Source organism: Carassius carassius, chromosome 37, assembly GCF_963082965.1.
Source record: "Carassius carassius chromosome 37, fCarCar2.1, whole genome shotgun sequence".
Lineage (NCBI taxonomy): Eukaryota > Metazoa > Chordata > Actinopteri > Cypriniformes > Cyprinidae > Carassius > Carassius carassius.
Window position 1 is genome coordinate 25,014,114 of NC_081791.1, and position 18,529 is coordinate 25,032,642.

An 18,529-nucleotide genomic window follows, 5' to 3' on the forward strand; every position below is an offset into this window, starting at 1 on the left:
AGAGAAAAAGGGCAAAAATAAACAGAGATTCCATCTTGACTCTGGATGAATCTTCTGTTCCGCTCTCCATTTCTGTCGGCCTGCATCTAAATATCGTTGTGGATTTTAAGGAGTTTGCGGGTTTTCAAGTATGTTTAGACCCTTCTCTCAGAGAAGAACTTTCAGGATTTAGGCTGATCTCTTTTTTATTTTTATTTTCTTTTTGTTTCTAAAATGTTAGAGATGTATTTGAGTGTACGAAAGCTTTATTTATGCATGTTTTATTGGCATGATAGGAAAGTTTTGGATCGCTTACTTAAGCGATGATTTGTCTTTTTATACATTATAACAAGTATTACTCTTATAAAAATTAAATTCACAACTTTTTATTAATTTTTATTGACTGTATAACTGGGTGTTTTAAACTGTTTGTTTTTTAAGATAAATGTAAAGTGTGGTCTTTTGTGCTGTTCTATTTAAAATAAAGGCAAAATGTCTGAATTGTTATACACATTCTTCGGCTTCGTTTAATTTTATTCACACCAATGCACAGTAGATCAAACATGCCTATAAGGTGTGTGTCATGCAGTTATGCATTATGAAAAACATGTTTTCTGGGTTCTTTTAATCACAAATTTGCATCTCATTAACGAACATGTCACATTAATCCTGAAAATGTATTTATCTGCTTACTTGCTATAAGACTCTTGTTGTCCATATTAGGATTCTCACGAATCCTCCCTAAATAATGTGGCCAGATCTGTCATTTGTCTATAATTCTAATAAGTCAAATTCAAACATCTTTCCTTACTGATTTCTAGAATGTATGTGACACCAGCTATGCAGTTTCTGAATCAAATTCAATTCAAGTAAAGCATCACGTTTGTGCTACACAAGCATTCAAGTTCAAATATGGGTTATTGCTCAGTTGATTGATTTTTCAAAGTAAAAATTGTATTTTTATTTTGTTGTATTTTGTTTAGATTTAAAGGAATAGTTCACCCAAAAAAAACAATATTTGCTGCAATATTATGGATAGAGAAGTCATATTTTAGCCAGAAGCAATGATTTTAAGTAAAAAATGAAAAAGAAAAATGATAAAGAAATTATGTAATGCTAAATTTCTCTAAACTCTACATCTACATCTTGTGACAGAACAGATACAGTACATTACACATGAGACATTATAGCAACGCTTTCCCTTTAAATTTCCTGACCCACTTTCTGAATGCGGGTGCATGTGAGGCGCCTGCCTGGATCTGCACCCTCCAGATTTGCAACACAATCCATTCAAATGCCATTTAGCTCAATCAACTATCTATACTGAAAGGGTATCAGGGTTTATATGCAAGTAAACCAGCCTTCAGGCCTAATTTGATTGTCATCACTGCTGTTGTCGACCATTATAGCATCATATGAAGATGTGATGTGGGCTGACTGAGGTAGCCCTGTTTAACTCTGATGTATTCTCTAAATCAAGCACCGGTCAGCATGCTCATCCTCCCCCTTCGTTTTCCGACATCCATCTCTGTTGCTCTTTTCCTGCACTATTGTCCTCTTTTCATGTCTTTTTCTTTCACCCTGCTCTTGTCTAATTCATTTGTTTCTGTTACTCTCTTATTTCTGTCATGCCAGTATTAGTGTGTGTGCCAGAGGACAGGAGAAGACAGAACCGTAGCGTCTGCCATCCAGCAATGCAATCAGTGGTTTGCCATGCGAGGAAGATTAAAAAGCCACATGCAGCAGAATTCATAATACACATTCCTCTCTGCATTTCCCAGAACCACTATGAACACAGAATATTCATTCATGCACTTGCCAATGAATGAGCTTCTTTGACAGTTTAATGCAGTTTTCAGTTACGTGTTCAGCAAAAATGATTGATAATTGCAATATATGATATATAAGTTTGATTATAGATAGATAGATAGATAGATAGATAGATAGATAGATAGATACATGTGTTTGTGATTAGATACATTTTAGCAATATCACACGAATAAGAGTGCTGTTGAGTGATTGTGAGTGTGCTATTCCTTTTATACAAGTAGTTTAATAAAAAATAGCTAATATACTAGGTTTTAGACATTATGTTGCCAGTTAAACCGCAAACTAAATGAAAATAAAATACTTCCAAAGGAAGCAACAGCATCATCGTTACCCCTCTGCAACACAAGTATTAATGAATCGGTGGTTTCAATGAATCAGGTGAGTAAGTGATTCAATGACTCACTCATAAAAAGCCACTCATTTCGTTCCTGAATCAGTCAGTGTCTGAATGAATCTATTTTAATTAGTGAATTAATGACTCACTCCTAAAGCCACTTCAGTATGCTAGCTATTCCAATAAACCTTCAGCCACCATCTTATCTGAAGATACAGACAATATTCAGTGTTCACAATAATCTTAGTTTTTCAGGATCTAAGCAATAGACTTAAACTGAATCCAGTTAAGTAATTTAAATAGATATCATGTGACCATTAACTGCAATCTCTAATAATGGTTTATTTTTGAAGAAAATCTTACTTGTAGAGGCCAACAGATTTTGAGCAGCGGTTAATATTTAAACTGCCCAGCATTGACCCAGATCTGTGGAGAAACGCCGGGCCTGAAAGCTCTTCAGGAACACGCATTCAATCCCACTGCTGTCACGTGGCGGTGAGCGTCTGCGTGTGTATGGTGTGAGTGTACTGTGATTGGTTTATTACACTCACTCCAGTAAACACAGTCTGTCTCTAGAGACATGTAAGTACTGGAATACAACTAGTGCTATCAGACTCCATTCACTTTATAGCCACTACAGCAGGCTTCAGTTCCAGCAGCACTACTACATTTGTACTACTACTACTGCTACTATTATTAGACTATAACTGTAGCACTGTTTTTCGGTAACATTTTTAATAGAGAGTTCTAAATTTTTTTATTTTTGTTATATGAAGGTCGCATTTTGCTCCTGCTCTCCTTGTCCCAGACATTCAGTAAACTATGAAAATCTATTACTCTGTGAAAAAAGTAAAGTGTTTTGGCAAGACAAAGGAGTTTGGCATTTCAATTGAAAATTATTTCAAAATGTTTTAAAAATAAGTTCAACCAGGGCTATTATTTTCCATCAGGGTTATGATGTTAACTAAAGCACGTCCTGATTTTGCTGAGTTAGATGTGTTCCTAGGTCAACAAATTTTGTTGACACTGAAACATTTTACTCCAAAAATGTATTCTTGATCATATCCCTACACCTAAACCTAACCTTAACCATGAGTAATCCCTAAAATCAGAGGAAATGATAGATGAATGAAACTGATGTACAAGCACCAAACAGTGATTTTAAGCGTAAACTTCACAAAATCTATAAACTGGTTCTTCAAATCTGATTGGTTAATCACAATGTTGTTCCTGGGACAACAAAGATGTTGTCCCAGGAACATGTGTCACTTGGTAAAATCAGGTTCTGCTTAACTAAAACTAAAACCATAAAGACTGAATTCTTCTTTGATTGTGTACTGTGTCAAAAGTTGGACTGCTATTATTAAAGAAATGAAACATGAATATTTTATTTTCTATTCTCAAAGTCCAAAAGGTCAATAAAATCACATAGTTGAAGAAACTTCACACTGAACAGATGACCTTGTGTTTCTGTGGTTTACCAGTTAAACTCTAGGAACTGTTTCTATAGTCCAGTGGACATACAGGTGCATCTCAATAAATTAGAATGTCATGGAAAAGTTCATTTATTTCATTAATTCAACTCAAATTGTGACACTCGTGTATTAAATAAATTAAATGCACACAGACTAAAGTAGTTTTAAGGGTTACTCCACCCTAAAATAAAATTTTTGACATTAATCGCTTACCCGCATGTCGCTCCAAACCTGTAAAAGTTCTGTCCGCCTTCGTAACAAAATTTTTTATATTTTGGATGAAAACCTGGAGACTTGAGACTGTCCCATAGACTGCCAAGTAAATAACAGTGTCAAGGTCCATAAAAGGTACGAAAAGTCGTCGTCAGAATACTCCATCTGCCATCAGACGTGGAATCTGGGTTATATGAAGTGACAGGAACACTTTTTGTACGCATAGAAAACAAAAATAATGACTTTATTCAATAATTCCTTTGTCAACAGTCTCCTCTGTGTCACTCCATATTACCGTGCTCTTCTGTGTCCTCTGCACCACAAGGATGCACTGTTTTAATTCAAATCAAAGCTAAATACACATAGAAACAGCGTATGCTAACATCCTTGTGGTGCTGAATGTTTGTGGCTTACCCCCCTTGTGAAGGGGGTCAATGATTGTCAGAGACCATTTGAAGGCTCAGGAAACCTTTGCTGGTGTTTTGAGTTGATTAGCTGATTTGCATGTCACCCTATTCTAATTTGTTGAGATGATGTGTGGTGAATTGGTGGGTTTTTGTTAAATGCGAGTCAAAATCATCACAATTAAAAGAACCAAAGACTTAAACTACTTTAGTCTGTGTGCATTGAATTAATTTTTTTTATTTGCAATTTGAGTTTAATTACTGAAACTTTTCCATGACATTCTAATTTATTGAGATGCACCTGTATATATATCAGTGCTACAGTAACATGACTATATGTGGCAATGAAAAGGGTTTTCTATTAGTTTAGGGGATAACAATAGACCAAACTGTTCAGTCAAAATGAAGTCATTTACTTCAATTATCAATGCCACACTGAATAGCTGCAATTCAGCTTTGACAATTAATTCATGCTAGATTAGAGTACAAAATAAGTGTGTCTTAATAAGTGTCTTGCTTTTTGATCATTTTAAATATTTTTAGATATTCATAATATGATATATTTTTAATACTTCTCTTACCTTCGTATTGGGTTCAGTCAGGTTGCATGTCTCCTTCTTAGAGTGATGCTGAGATTGGACAGAATGAAATGGTTGTGATATGGAAGTGTGATGCTGAAATCTGACTGGGCAGAAATTCGTCTCCCTTTTCAAACAGAAATTGGGGGTTCGACAAGCTTGTTATCCTCACACTGAAATGCAATTATCGCAAATGAGTTTCTGAGCTCTTCTAACCATCACAGCATGACTGTGTTAAACGTCATGTTTTCTATAATGTCAGAGATTAATTGCATTTCAGATGTTGTACGTTTCATATCATATCTTTAAAAATAAAATTATAAAACTGTTTGGACTCTCATTCTGACGGCACCCATTCACTGCAGAGGATCCACTGGTGAGCAAGTGATGCAATGCTACATTCCTCCAAATCTGTTTTGATTAAATAAACTCATTTAAATCTTGGATGGCCTGATGGTAAGTCAATTTTCAGAAAACTTACATTTTTGGTTGAACTATTCTTCTATGTGCATTTAATGACATACACTGATCTGATATACAGGTTTACTGCTCAGATATAGTCACAGATGCTACTGTAAAGCAGATTAAGAGCTCTTAAAAGCATGCAATTAAACATTTGCCTTTGTGTGTGTGTGTGTGTGTGTGTGTGTGTAGCAACAAGATGTCTGTGAGAAAAACACCATACAGTGACGCAAATGACATGACTTCAATAATAAAAGCAACAACAGAACAACATCTACTACAAAATGTCCTTTGCTTGACCTTTAAATGATCATCAATGGTGTATGACAACATAAATCCTAAGTGAGTAAATAAATATAAGCCTTCATAATATTGCATATCAAAAGTATGTTTTCTTTAGTCTCCACAGGGGAATTGTAATCACTGGCAAAAGTGCAGTAATGACATACCATTTTCATTTAGTGATATGAAGCGATTTTCCTGTGCTATTATGATTGATATCATTAAATTAACTTTTGAGCTCATCATTCAAATGTGAATGCATTATAATATCATGGTGAGCGTGTGTGAGAGATTTTCAATTAAATTAAAAAATGTCGTGTCAACAGCACTGTGGCTCTGATATTTGCTTGATTTTTTTTCAATAGCTACTTTATGGTGGATTTCTTCTAGTCTGAACACATCAGTGAAAAAAATAAATATGCCCTAAACCATCTAATAATTCTGTTTGTAATGTGTCATTTACTTTACTTTATGTTTAGGCCCACTAGATATTCATGTCTTTTCTTGGGAAAAAAACCCATGCAGTTATAAAAAAAATATGTTTGCTCATATTGATGCTAAATATGCTTTAAGAAGATTTAAATGAGACAGCAGCGCCTCCAGTATTATTTATTTATTTAATTTTTGGATTTCAGAATCAGTAGAGGCCTAGCCTACTATTTCATAAATTAGTTATTCATAATCATTTAAGTTGTTATAGGATATCATATACGGTTATGATACAATAATTTGATTTGATTAAGATGTATGTTTCACGTATCGTAGATATATTATATATATTTAATATGTAAGATATAGGATATTTAAGCAGTATTATACAAGCAAAAACTGTTAATCTCTGCTCATATCGAAATGATCTCGATGGGCTTGATATTGCTTTTATACGACAGTTCAATAAACAAGACGTTCATATCAAGTAATTACTTATAAGATATTGTTACTTTGTCCGTATCGAAAATATTTCCAAAGAATCCAATCGTTGTACATATCTGAGGTGGTGGTGATTCATTCCTGATTGAATCAACGTATTTGAATGAATCTTTTGAAATTGAACGGCTGCATCATAAAAAGACTTCACTTGTTCGTTCCTGACTGACTCAGCGTGCACACTATGCATCCTAACTTCTATGTGATATTAGTAACTTTCAATGCTATTTAGAGCAGATAGGGTGGATAGTATGCACACTGGGATGCAGGGAAAAAGAAAATATTGTACCCGACCCGCTTCCTGACCCGCCTTTTTTAAAAGTAGTAAATGAGTCGCCCCTTTATATTAATTGAATTACTTAGGCTATAGCCTACATTATAATAAACGCTTATGACCGCACACATAAGGCTTGCCACAAAGAATTGGTTAAAGTAATGATTTTGAATGTGTATAAATTAGCAAGGAGACATTTCATTGTTTAGTAATAAACTGGTGTTTTCTGTGTCGCTGCTAAAATGAAGTTAGCTGCTAATATGAAGGACTCGCCATGAACACCAGAGAGAAATGCACGTTTCATATGGATTACATAATCAGAGAGTAGCCTATTTATTTTGGTTTGAATATTTTCGTTTAAAATTAGACATTTCAAGCTTTCTGTAATATATTGCCTATATTTATTTTTAAACCCACCGACTAAAAGATTAAGACACTACCTGTCCCAAAATATCACCCAAATTTTCTACAGCTTTTTTCTTAGCTATTTCAGAATCTGGAAAAATGACTGGGGCTAACTTGTTAATGCAGTCGAGCGATATGAATGTGTGTGATGTACGGCATGATAAATGCTCGTCACTTCTGCTGCCCAAACTTTGTCAGACTGTGGGTCATTTGGTTTATTGTAAAACGATTGCAGTGATATGCATGTTTCTTGATGATGTGCTTTTTTTCTGTGGTACTCACATGCACCATTGTCGCTTCACGTCGTATTCTTCACCATGTCCCACAGAAAAACTGCTTTTGCATGAAATGCAAAAAGCTCTCTCTGCTTCGCCATCTACAGGTCTTAACCAAGAGTAGGTTATGTAGCGGTCCATTCGCTATTAAAAGTGCAACTTCTCTTTTTCGTGGCCACACTGGCCATGGCTGCTTAACCTGACCGATCAGCGCGCGCGCTTTCCAATTTGAGATTGTTGACAAATGTTGAGGAGGCGTTCGTGCACCAGTCAACAGTTTGATTGACGTACGACTCAGCCTATCGACTAACGCTTTTATTGCTCTCCGCTGAACTATTGGACATAAGTTAACAGTAAGCAGGGTCAAATGAAAAAGCTGGACAGATGCTCAATTTGTACAGTAGCCTACAAGTAAAGCGGGACAGGTGGTCACTCTATTCGCGCCAGTTATTCAGTCAATAATGTGTAGGTCAATGTATTTCAAAATTGTATCTAGTACTATATAAATTACAAAGGTTTAATTGGCATCTTTATTTCAAACGACCGACCGACCACGACCCCAATATCATTAAAAATATTTTTGGATGACTCGTGACCGCGGGTCACTTCGGATCAACCCGCGCATCACTGCTGAGGACGTATCAATGTAACGTGCAGAATTATATTATATTGATTTTTATTAATTTTTAAATTAATATTAACACAATATTAAATGATGGATAACTCGAAAGTAAGTTTATAATTATTAAAAGTATTACAGATATATGAATGATTGTGTGTGATAATCAAATCGTGTCTATAGTGTGTCCTGTCTGTATGTTCCCTGGGAGCTGTTGTTCAACATTAACAGAAAAAAGTGAGTCCCTCCCCTTTGAGTGAAACTCCTTCTTCAGACTTCACTCGTCCATCATGGCGGTGTTTTCGTCTCTTACTCCGGTGTTCGTGGCGGTTTTGTGTGTGATTATCGGGTTTCTCTTCAAAAACTCCCAGAGGAGACAAACCAGATCAAAGCAGGGGTGTTCAGACCAGACCTCCAAACCCTGGGTGGACGAGGATCTGCAGGATGATACAGAAATCAGCAGCAAACACAACGGTACTCTCCACCACTTCATCACTACTAAAACACACATATTACAGTGCTATTAAGGAGTTGACCTCAGCTTTTACTTTTGCATGCACTGTCCTGTCTATACATATTTTCTAATTGTATATAAAAAAAAATTATATATGTATTTTCAGTTTTAAAAAATATTTTATATACAGACAGGACACACACTATATATATATATATATATATATATATATATATATATATATATATATATATATATATATATATATATATATATATATATATATATATATATATATGCAAAATTAATAAACTTTATAAAAGTAAACTAGAATGTCAAACAGTAAACTATTAATTCAAGGAACAAATGGTTCGAGTCAGTACAAGAGTGGAACGCAACCGTAACATGCACTCAATAGCATTTATGTGAAGATGGTTTGAAGAGAGTTTACTGATGCAGAACTTTTGAAGAGATCTTAAAGTTTGAAATCTTAAAGAAGGTAAGAACTCTGTGCTGGGGAAAAAGTTTTGAACCGAATGCAAAGGTTCAAGTCCATAAAAGTCTTGCTTAAGATGTTGCGACATGCTCTATTACAGCCCACTTTGAAAATAACCTTTTAATGTCTATTGAACAATTACGTGCACTGTTTACTGCTCATATTTCGTTTCATATATGCAATCATGATGTTCTTCCATTCAATGACAAACATTTTCAAAACAAAACACCACGAGTAGAGTAAGACATTTTAGTGGAAGTAGATTTGGAGAAATTTAGCATTCCATCACTTGATCACCCCGATGGATCCTCTGCAGTGAATGGGTGCTGTCAGAATGAGAGTCCAAACAGCTGATTAAAAACTCATTTCTGACGGCACCCATTCACTGCAGAGAATCCAAACCGTTCCTTTAATCCAGAGACTGTTCCTTTAAAGACCTGAGACATGTCCCGATGTGGAATTGTGTTTCTGTTTATTGGTGTTGGGGACTCAATTTATTGTCTGTGCACAGAGGAGGAGGATGATGATTGGCTAGACACAACCGAGGAAGAAGACCTACGCCATATCCCATACACCCCAGCTCGGTACTCTGCTACTGAGATGCTGGAACGATCTGAGAAGTTCTACTCGCTCATGAATCTGAGACGGTCTGTTCGCTTCATCAGTCCAGAACCGGTACCAAAAGAAGTGATTGACAATGTCATACGCACTGCAGGTAATGCAGTCACAATCAGGGCTGAATTTTAGTCTGATTTGGCCGAGGTGGCAAATGCCTATTCAGCTCAAAGGACAAAACAATTCAAAGCCAAACCTTTGTCTCCAGCACTCATCTACTGTCCGTTTGTGTGTGTGTGTGTGTGTGTGTGTGTGTGTGTGTAAGGCACTGCACCTAGTGGAGCTCACACTGAGCCCTGGACGTTTGTGGTGGTGTCTGATGCAGATGTCAAACACAAGATCAAAGAGATCATTGAGGAGGAGGAGGAGATCAACTACAAGCAAAGGATGGGAGACAAGTGGGTCCAAGACTTGAAGAAACTGAGGTGTGTTTCAAATAGACAAGAGACTACATCATATATAGTTGTATGCATAATTAATTAATTACTAGTTTTTTTATTACTGTACTATTACTACTGTATGTACTACTACTAGTATTATGTGTTTAAAAATGTAATACAATTAATACAGACTCGTATAATAATGTTGACTAAAATGCATTTAGCTATGATATTAGCGCCTTCTTGTGGTTAAAGTTTTCCATCTTATTTATTTATTTATTTATTTTTACTATGGATAACCTTGTTTCAAACGGATGTCAATCATAATAATAATATAACTATAATAAATTATAAAACGAATTATTATTGTAAAAATATTTTTTTATGTAATATTATATTATAGGTGAAATGGAATACACAATCATTTAATAATTTTATGTATCAAAAGAATAATATGTATTATGTAAACTGTAATATAATAATAATAATGATATGATGCCATTATTATTATAACACTATGCAAAGTAATTTAATAATAATATATTAAATATTATTAATGTTGTTGTTGTTATACTCTATACAGAAATACAATAAACATTTTTTGAAATAGTAATATTTATGCAATTTAAATAATTATCAAATGAAATAGAATTGATAATACTATACACTGTAGTATATAATATAAATTATTATAGTTATTACATAGTTTTATAAATATTATTTATTGATGGGATTTACAGATAAACATAGATGTTATATTTTAATAATATAATTATTACGTGTGTACAATGTTTTCATAAACTCCTGTGTTACTAGAGCCGCTTTGTGGTCAGTGGTTCTACTATAACTAATTTCATTTGAATAATTTATATGACTTCAGAATTCACAAAAAAAAAATGAAAAAGACGTAAAAACAAGTGTCTTTCACAGGACAAACTGGGTGAAGGAGTATCTGGATGTGGCTCCGTATCTGATTCTAGTGTTTAAGCAGACGTATGGAATTCTGCCCAGCGGCAAGAAAAAGACTCACTATTACAATGAAATCAGTGTGTCCATTTCCTGTGGCATTCTGCTGGCTGCTCTGCAGGTCAGAATAAAAAGAAACACTAATCAAGCATTTGTTTAAAAAAATGTGGATCTTTGATTTGAATGACATGCAATATTCCATCGTTCACATGTTTGCTGTCAGAATGTTGGGCTGGTTACCGTGACGACCACTCCTTTGAACTGTGGCCCACAGCTCAGGCTCCTCCTCCAGCGGCCGGCCAATGAGAAGCTTCTAATACTGCTTCCTGTTGGCTACCCTGCATCTGACGCCAAAGTGCCTGACCTCAAACGCAAGGACTTAAATGACATTATGGTGACTGTGTGAGATCATCAGCTGCTATAAACAAATGTGATGCCATAAAAAGACCAACTTACAGAGCAGTTTTGAATATATAGAACCAAGTGCTATTCAAATCAGACCAAATGTTCTCATCTTACTGCTTTATTTTTATTATTTCCTTACCATAAAGTGATTTTAAAGTAATAGTTTACATAAGGACACAGTAACTTCCAAATTTTGCATGGCTCTGTTAATGTACACTTTATATATTATGAATTTGCTGTGACTTATGCAAAACATTAAGTAAAGTAATTTTACTTAATGCTAATCCATGCTAATGCGTCATGGTGTTTTCTACACTACTGACATATTTGAAAGGGCTTCATGTTTATTTTACAATCATTGCAAGCTAACGCCATTTGTATTGAAACAATATATTTTTTAATGAATAAAATAAAAAGGTGTACAGAGACGCTATTGTTAGAGGGTAAATTTTTTCTAATAAACAAAAAGAAAACAAGAAGAATAGAAATAGAAATGCTAGTGTTAGTGGGTCAAGTAGTGTGTGTGTGTGTATGAATTTTATGATTTTATTTTGTATTAATTAAAAATAATTTGATTACTTTTATTTTTACCTAAACTACTTTAAGTGTGTCATTTGTTAGATGTTAAACCACTTTCTTCTATCCCATGTTATTATGCAGAGACAATTTGTATAATCTTTTTATTATTCTTCTTCTTATTGAATACAAACAAATGTAAGAGAATGATTTGATAACTCATGTAAGATATTTGTAGAATATTTCAACAGAAAGTATTGTGAATTCTAAGCTGCTAAGCTATATAATGAAAAAAATTAATATATTTTTTATTCTATAATATAATAATAATTTAAAAAATATTTGTTTAGAAAAAAAATAATTACCTTTTATTGGTTTATTTTATATATATATATATATATATATATATATATATATATATATATATATATATATATATATATATATTTTTTTTTTTTTTTTTTTTTTTTTTTACCCAAACGGGCTTTTATTTTGAAATTACATTTCCGAACGCACCAGGAAACAAAGAAGGGAATCAAAAGAGGTGACGTATTTGTTGACTAGTGCAGGAAGTTCCTTTACTTAGTTGACAGCTTTCCTTAATCGATTGCTTTACTAGATTTGTATTTAGTGATCGCTATAAGGCAGTAAATATGTAATATACATCAGCATCTTTCTAATTGGAGTGCTGTGCATCAGGCTCGGTGTGGTGTGGGTGTAGCGGAGCTGCTGTGAACGGAAGCCGGCGGAGATGTCGTGCTCGCTGGAGAAGGTGCTGGGCGACGCGCGGACGCTGCTGGAGCGGCTGAAGGAGCACGACACGGCCGCAGAGACTCTCATCGAGCAGTCCAGCATCCTCAGCCAGAAGATCCACAGCATGAAGGAGGTCGAAAACACTCTTCCTGACAAGGCATGATATGAAATCTCGCACTGACCAGTGACCACCCTACAGAGCACACACATGACCTCGAAGAGCATGCACGGCGCAGATTACACTTGTGTGCGTGTATTATTGCTTGTACATTGCACAATATGAGACATTTATTGTTGCACAGTATGGGATTTAGTGAGCAAGATCTGGACTGATGAACCAAAGGCTGTGTGACAGATGGGTGTTCATTATTGTCACTGTTTTGCCCTTGATCAAGAAACATTTTTTTAAAATCACAAAACATTTACTTCAAAAAAGGAAAGTGATATTAGGTTTTGTTTTCTAAAAAAAAAAAATCAAGTGTATGCTTAAACAAGACAAAGAAAATCTATCTCAACAGGGTATGAAAAATAAATTTAATATAAAAGGGGATAAATATAATTTTCTTACTTCACTGATGGTTGACCACCATCTTTTTTATTGTTTTAACATAAACATAATTTTGATAATACATTTTGAAAACAAGACATATGTTCTTATGTTTTATATTATTATATTATTATCTATATATTTTATAAGTTATTTTCATTCTCTTGTAAATATATCTTGATTAAATAATAAATAAATAAAAACATTAAGAAAGTAAACAATTTTTTGCAGTGTAAACCTCAGAGGTCTGAACTTATAGATAGCAGCTTGGAATGCAGTGCAATATTAAAATTTGGCTGTTAATATTTTTTTCTGTATGTGTGTTAATGCTGATAACTAATATTTGTGCCTGATACTATAAATCTATTATAGTGTCATGAACATTAAAGCTGTCTTTTAATTTTTCAGCTTGACAGTTGAATTTTATGAAGAATATTTATTAATATTTTTTTTAATTGTGCTGCATTTTGAACCAAATTTAATTTTATTATAATAATAAATTTAAAAAAAATTATGGTTAAAATTGAGAACCCTGCAACTAACAATGAATTTAATCATTCGTTAATCTCTTGTTAATTTTTTTTAATGAGCTGATATTGTTTATATATTCATATATGGGTGTTTTATTTTTATTAATATATCATAATATTTTCTTATCAATTACTTTCAATCTTGATTATTGGTGCTTTTATTGATTAGTTGTTGCAGCCCTAAATATTATTTTGATAATTGATTAATCAAATGTTTATAAAAAAAAAAAAAACTATAGATAGAAATATAGTGCACACTGACTAACAGATAATCAAATTTGTTGTCAATTTAGTTGTTGCAGTTCTAGGACCCTATATATGGTGCGTCTATAATAACTAATAAATTGAGAATAACCAAAAACTACTCATGAATTTCTGTTTTTCCTGTATTTAGTACATGGAGGAAAGCACAGAGTACCAGGAGCTGTCCAGACACAAACCTCACGTCCTGCTGACACAGGAGAACACCCAAATCAAAGACCTCCAGCAGGAGAACAGAGGCAAGACGGCACGAGTTTCTTCAGTCTCTTGTATTTTTTTTTACAAGGAATCCCTGATTCAACTCCTTGTGCTGTTCACAGAGCTCTGCCTCTCTCTGGAGGAGCACCAGTACGCTTTAGAGCTGATCATGGGCCGATACCGAAAACAGATGCTTCAGCTGATGATGGAAAAGAAAGAGCTGGATACCAAACCTGTGCTCAGCCTTCACCAGGATCATGCCAAGGTGCCAGACCTCACACAAAACTGAGAATGAGTTGTAAATGTACTCCAAGGTGTAGATGAGTTTGTTTCTTTATCAGAACACATTTGGAGAAATCTAGCATTCCATCACTTGCTCACCAGTGGATCCTCTGCAGTAAATGGGTGCCGTCAGAAAGCGAGTCCAAACATCTGATAAAAACATCACAATAATCCACAAGTAATCCACACCACTCCTGTCCATCAGTTAATATCTTATGAAGCATAAAGCTGCGTGTTTGTAAGAAACAAATCCATCATGAAGGTGTTTTAAACTTGCTTCTGGCAGAAATATGAATTCATAATCCATAATAATGCTTCCTTCAGTGAAAAAGTCCATCTCCTGTTGTCCTCTCACATTAAAATCCACCAACATTTTTTTGGGCTGTTTTTGCTTGTAAATGATGCTTGATCTGTGCATATTTCTCTACTGCTTCAGACGAGACCGCTTTTCACAGAAGAAAACAATATTATGAATACAGCACTCACATTTTAGCTGGAAGCAACGGGTTGATGTTAAAAACATATTGATGGATTTGTAGCTTTTCACTTCACAAGACATTAACTGATGGACTGGAGTGGTGTAGATTATTGTGATGTTTTTATCAACTCTCATTCTGACGGCACCCATTCACTGCAGACTATCCACTGGTGAGCAAGTGACATAACGCTACATTTCTCCAAATCTGTTCACTTGAAGAAACAATCTCTACATATTGGATGGCCTGAAGGCGAGTCATTTTTTTAGGTGACCTATTCTTTTAAAAGTTTGCATCTACTATTCATGTTAAAAAATCAGGCAGAATGCAACCTAAAAGAAGCCTTTATTCCAGGAGGTTCAAAGCCAGTTGGAGCGGATCTGTGAAATGGGTCAAGTAATGCGTCAGGCTGTTCAGATGGATGAGCGGCGTTACTGCTCTGTAAAAGAGCAACTGGCACAGCTCCAAGTAATGGCTTCATTGTAATTCATCACCTTATCATTTCTGCTTTCATATGTTCATGTAACACATCTTTTTCTTGATGCAGATTGAAAACAAGGAGCTCAGGGGTCTGCTGTCCATCAGCAACAGCTCTGTGAGGCCGCAAAACCCAGCAGAGAGCCCAAAGAAACAAGAGCCCTAAACGAGGAAATGTTTGTATATTTGTATGTCTGCTGACATGAATATCTGTATCGGGTTCTTTAGTGTTGAATTGAACTGTTCTGGCAGTGGTTTAACTTCCTGCTGCCCGATGATGCACTTTCTGATGTTTGATATTATTAATGATGCTAATTTGTTTGTTCAGGAAAGACGTATCACCTCTTTAGTTTTTTAATAATAGATGCTTAATAACTTTTACGCAAATGTGCATTATATATCAGCTCTGGCTTTGTTTCTTTTTGCATTAAAAAAAGAAAGAAGTGTATTTTAAAATGAGGATTTTGTCTTAAATTGATTTGGTCTTAGCAGGATCATAGGTCTTTTTAGGTCACATTATTAAATTGTGTTTGGAGTACACTCTATATATGTGAAAACGGTTATTAACAGACTTATTACGTAACTAGCTATTAAGAAAGTTTTATGTATCAGCAGTGTTGCATCTTTAAGCAGTTTGATGTGATGATCTCATACGTCGTGTAACATGTGCACTGTTTTGCGATGAGAATCTTCTTAAAAATGCCTCTAGGCATTTGCCAGTCTTTTTATTTTAAGTTGTTGTATTTTCATTTTCATCTCAGGAAAGCAATCATATGTACTGCAGTTGTTATTTTGTGTGACACAGTATGTAAAATAAAATACAAGTATTCAATGTTTATTTGATAAATGATGTAGTATGATATTGTATGAATGTTTTCCTAGAAACCATCATATAGTGTGAAAGATAATCTTGCTAAATATTAAAATATTCAATTTACGTGTAAAATAAACTAAAGGGATATTGTTTTTTAAAATAATTTGCATTGTCTAATCGTTAAGCTATAATTAAGATTTACTAAAAATGTTCATAAAATATTTAAAATATGTTAGTTTACCCATAATATCTGAAAATATTTATTTTTAATTAGTTTAAAAATATATATTTTCTAAATTTTATCTTTCTATCTGCATAAGAAAATATAAAAATACGATCTAATTTAAAATATAAACAATGTTTTGAAATATTTAGATTTTAGTTTTAGTCTTAGAATTTTTTTTATTTCAATATTTGTAACTTTTGTGATACTTAAAATATTAAAATTATGTTTATCCCTTTAAAAAAATTAATAATATTAAAATTGTAAATCGTTGGTTATTTGATTCGCTAAGTATATAATGATTCTCTTTACATTTAAACATATTTTAACACTTTTAAAATGGCTGATTATAAAGCTTAAATTAATATTTAATGAACATTTCAATTAAATATATTAATTATTATATCTATTAATATATATTAAACTTTAAATATTTAATTAAAATTTCCATATATATATACACACATATACATACAGGTGCTGGACATATAATTAGAATATTTATTTCACTAATTCCATTCAAAAAGTGAAACTTGTATATTATATTCATTCATTACACACAGACTGAAATATTTCAAATGTTTATTTCTTTTAATTTTGATGATTATAACTGACAACTAAGGAAATTCCCAAATTCAGTATCTCCGAAAATTAGAATATTACTTAAGACCAATACAAAGAAAGGATTTTTTGAAATCTTGGCCAACTAAAAAGTATGAACATGAAAAGTATGAGCATGTACTGCACTCAATACTCAGTTCTGCATTCCTGGGTCTGGCATATCGCATCTTTCTCTTCACAATACCCCATAGATTTTCAGAACAGGGATACCATGGTCCTTAAACCAGGTCCTGGTAGCTTTGGAACTATGTGCAGGTGCCAAGTCCTGTTGGAAAATGAAATCTGCATCTCCATAAAGTTGGTTAGCAGCAGGAAGCATGTGGTTGTCCTGCATCTTCAATAAACAAGCTACAGGTAGTCCAAAATGCAGCAGCTAGAGTCCTTACCAGGTCAAGAAAATATGATCATATTACCCCAATTTTACAGTCTCTGCACTGGCTACCTATTAAGTTCCGTATCAGTTACAAATTATTATTACTTACCTATAAGGCCCTAAATGGTTTAGCTCCTGCGTACCTAACTAGCCTTCTACAATCCATCACGCTCCCTAAGGTCACAAAACGCTGGACTTTTGGTAGTTCCTAGGATAGCAAAGTCCACTAAAGGAGCTTTTCACATTTGGCTCCCAAACTCTGGAATAGCCTTCCTGATAATGTTCGGGGTTCAGACACACTCTCTATGTTTAAATCTAGATTAAAAACATCTCTTTCGCCAAGCATTCGAATAATGTATCTCTTAAATTGTGACTGCAGTTGCATCTGATCAAATGCACATTCTTATTCTTTAGCTTGGGTTAAACTCATTAATTTTACTTGGTTGGAACAGCAGCTATGCTAATGATGTCTCGGTTTCTGTTTTTCCACGGGATTTACATCCTGTGGTAACTAGGATTTACACAAGCGTCTGGATCCATAACACCTGAGAAGAGATGATGCTAACCCTCAGAGGACCCCAGATGATGCTAACCCTGAAACAACAAACAGAACTAACAATATTGCTACAAGTGTGATTACATCATATAATAATTGCGGTTAATAATGTTCATCTTCTGGCTGACTAAAATAAACTTGAACTGAATTGAAACATGAAGAGCTCTAAAACATCCTGGTATATGGCTGCGTTGACCTTGGACCTCAGAAAACACAGTGGACCAACACCAGCAGATGACATGGCACCCCAAGCCAACACTGACTTTGGAAACTGGACCTCAAGCAATGTGGATTGTGTGCCTCTCCTCTCTTCCTCCAGACTCTGGGACCCTGATTTCCAAAGGAAATGCAAAATTTACTTTCATCAGAGAACATAACTTTGGACCACTCAGTAGCAGTCCAGTCCTTTTTGTTTTTAGACGCTTCTGACGCTGTCTGTTGTTCAAGAGTGGCTTGACACAAGGAATGCGACAACTGAAATCCATGTTGTGCATACGTCTGTGCGTAGTGGTTCTTGAAGCACTGACTC

General features: G+C 34.3%; 2 protein-coding genes across 3 annotated transcripts; both read left to right on the forward strand.

Moving 5' to 3' along the window:
* Positions 1 to 8,256: 8,256 nt before the first annotated feature.
* On the forward strand, positions 8,257 to 11,792 carry LOC132117787 (iodotyrosine deiodinase). The gene is made up of 5 exons (XM_059527094.1): positions 8,257 to 8,531; positions 9,519 to 9,722; positions 9,888 to 10,047; positions 10,933 to 11,089; positions 11,192 to 11,792. Exons 1-5 carry the CDS (start codon positions 8,348 to 8,350, stop codon positions 11,372 to 11,374), a joined length of 888 nt encoding a protein of 295 aa, XP_059383077.1. The 5' UTR covers positions 8,257 to 8,347; the 3' UTR covers positions 11,375 to 11,792.
* A 612-nt stretch (positions 11,793 to 12,404) lies between these two features.
* Positions 12,405 to 16,249, forward strand: LOC132118497 (suppressor of IKBKE 1-like). Of its 2 annotated transcripts, XM_059528372.1 has the most exons (6): positions 12,405 to 12,433; positions 12,589 to 12,799; positions 14,114 to 14,219; positions 14,301 to 14,443; positions 15,291 to 15,404; positions 15,484 to 16,249. In XM_059528372.1, exons 2-6 carry the CDS (start codon positions 12,641 to 12,643, stop codon positions 15,577 to 15,579), a joined length of 618 nt encoding a protein of 205 aa, XP_059384355.1. In that variant the 5' UTR covers positions 12,405 to 12,433; positions 12,589 to 12,640; the 3' UTR covers positions 15,580 to 16,249. The 2 variants fall into 2 exon arrangements, with proteins under 2 accessions (XP_059384355.1, XP_059384354.1); XM_059528371.1 differs by lacking the exon at positions 12,405 to 12,433 and having other exon boundaries at positions 12,440 to 12,799.
* The last annotated feature ends 2,280 nt before the right edge of the window (positions 16,250 to 18,529 follow it).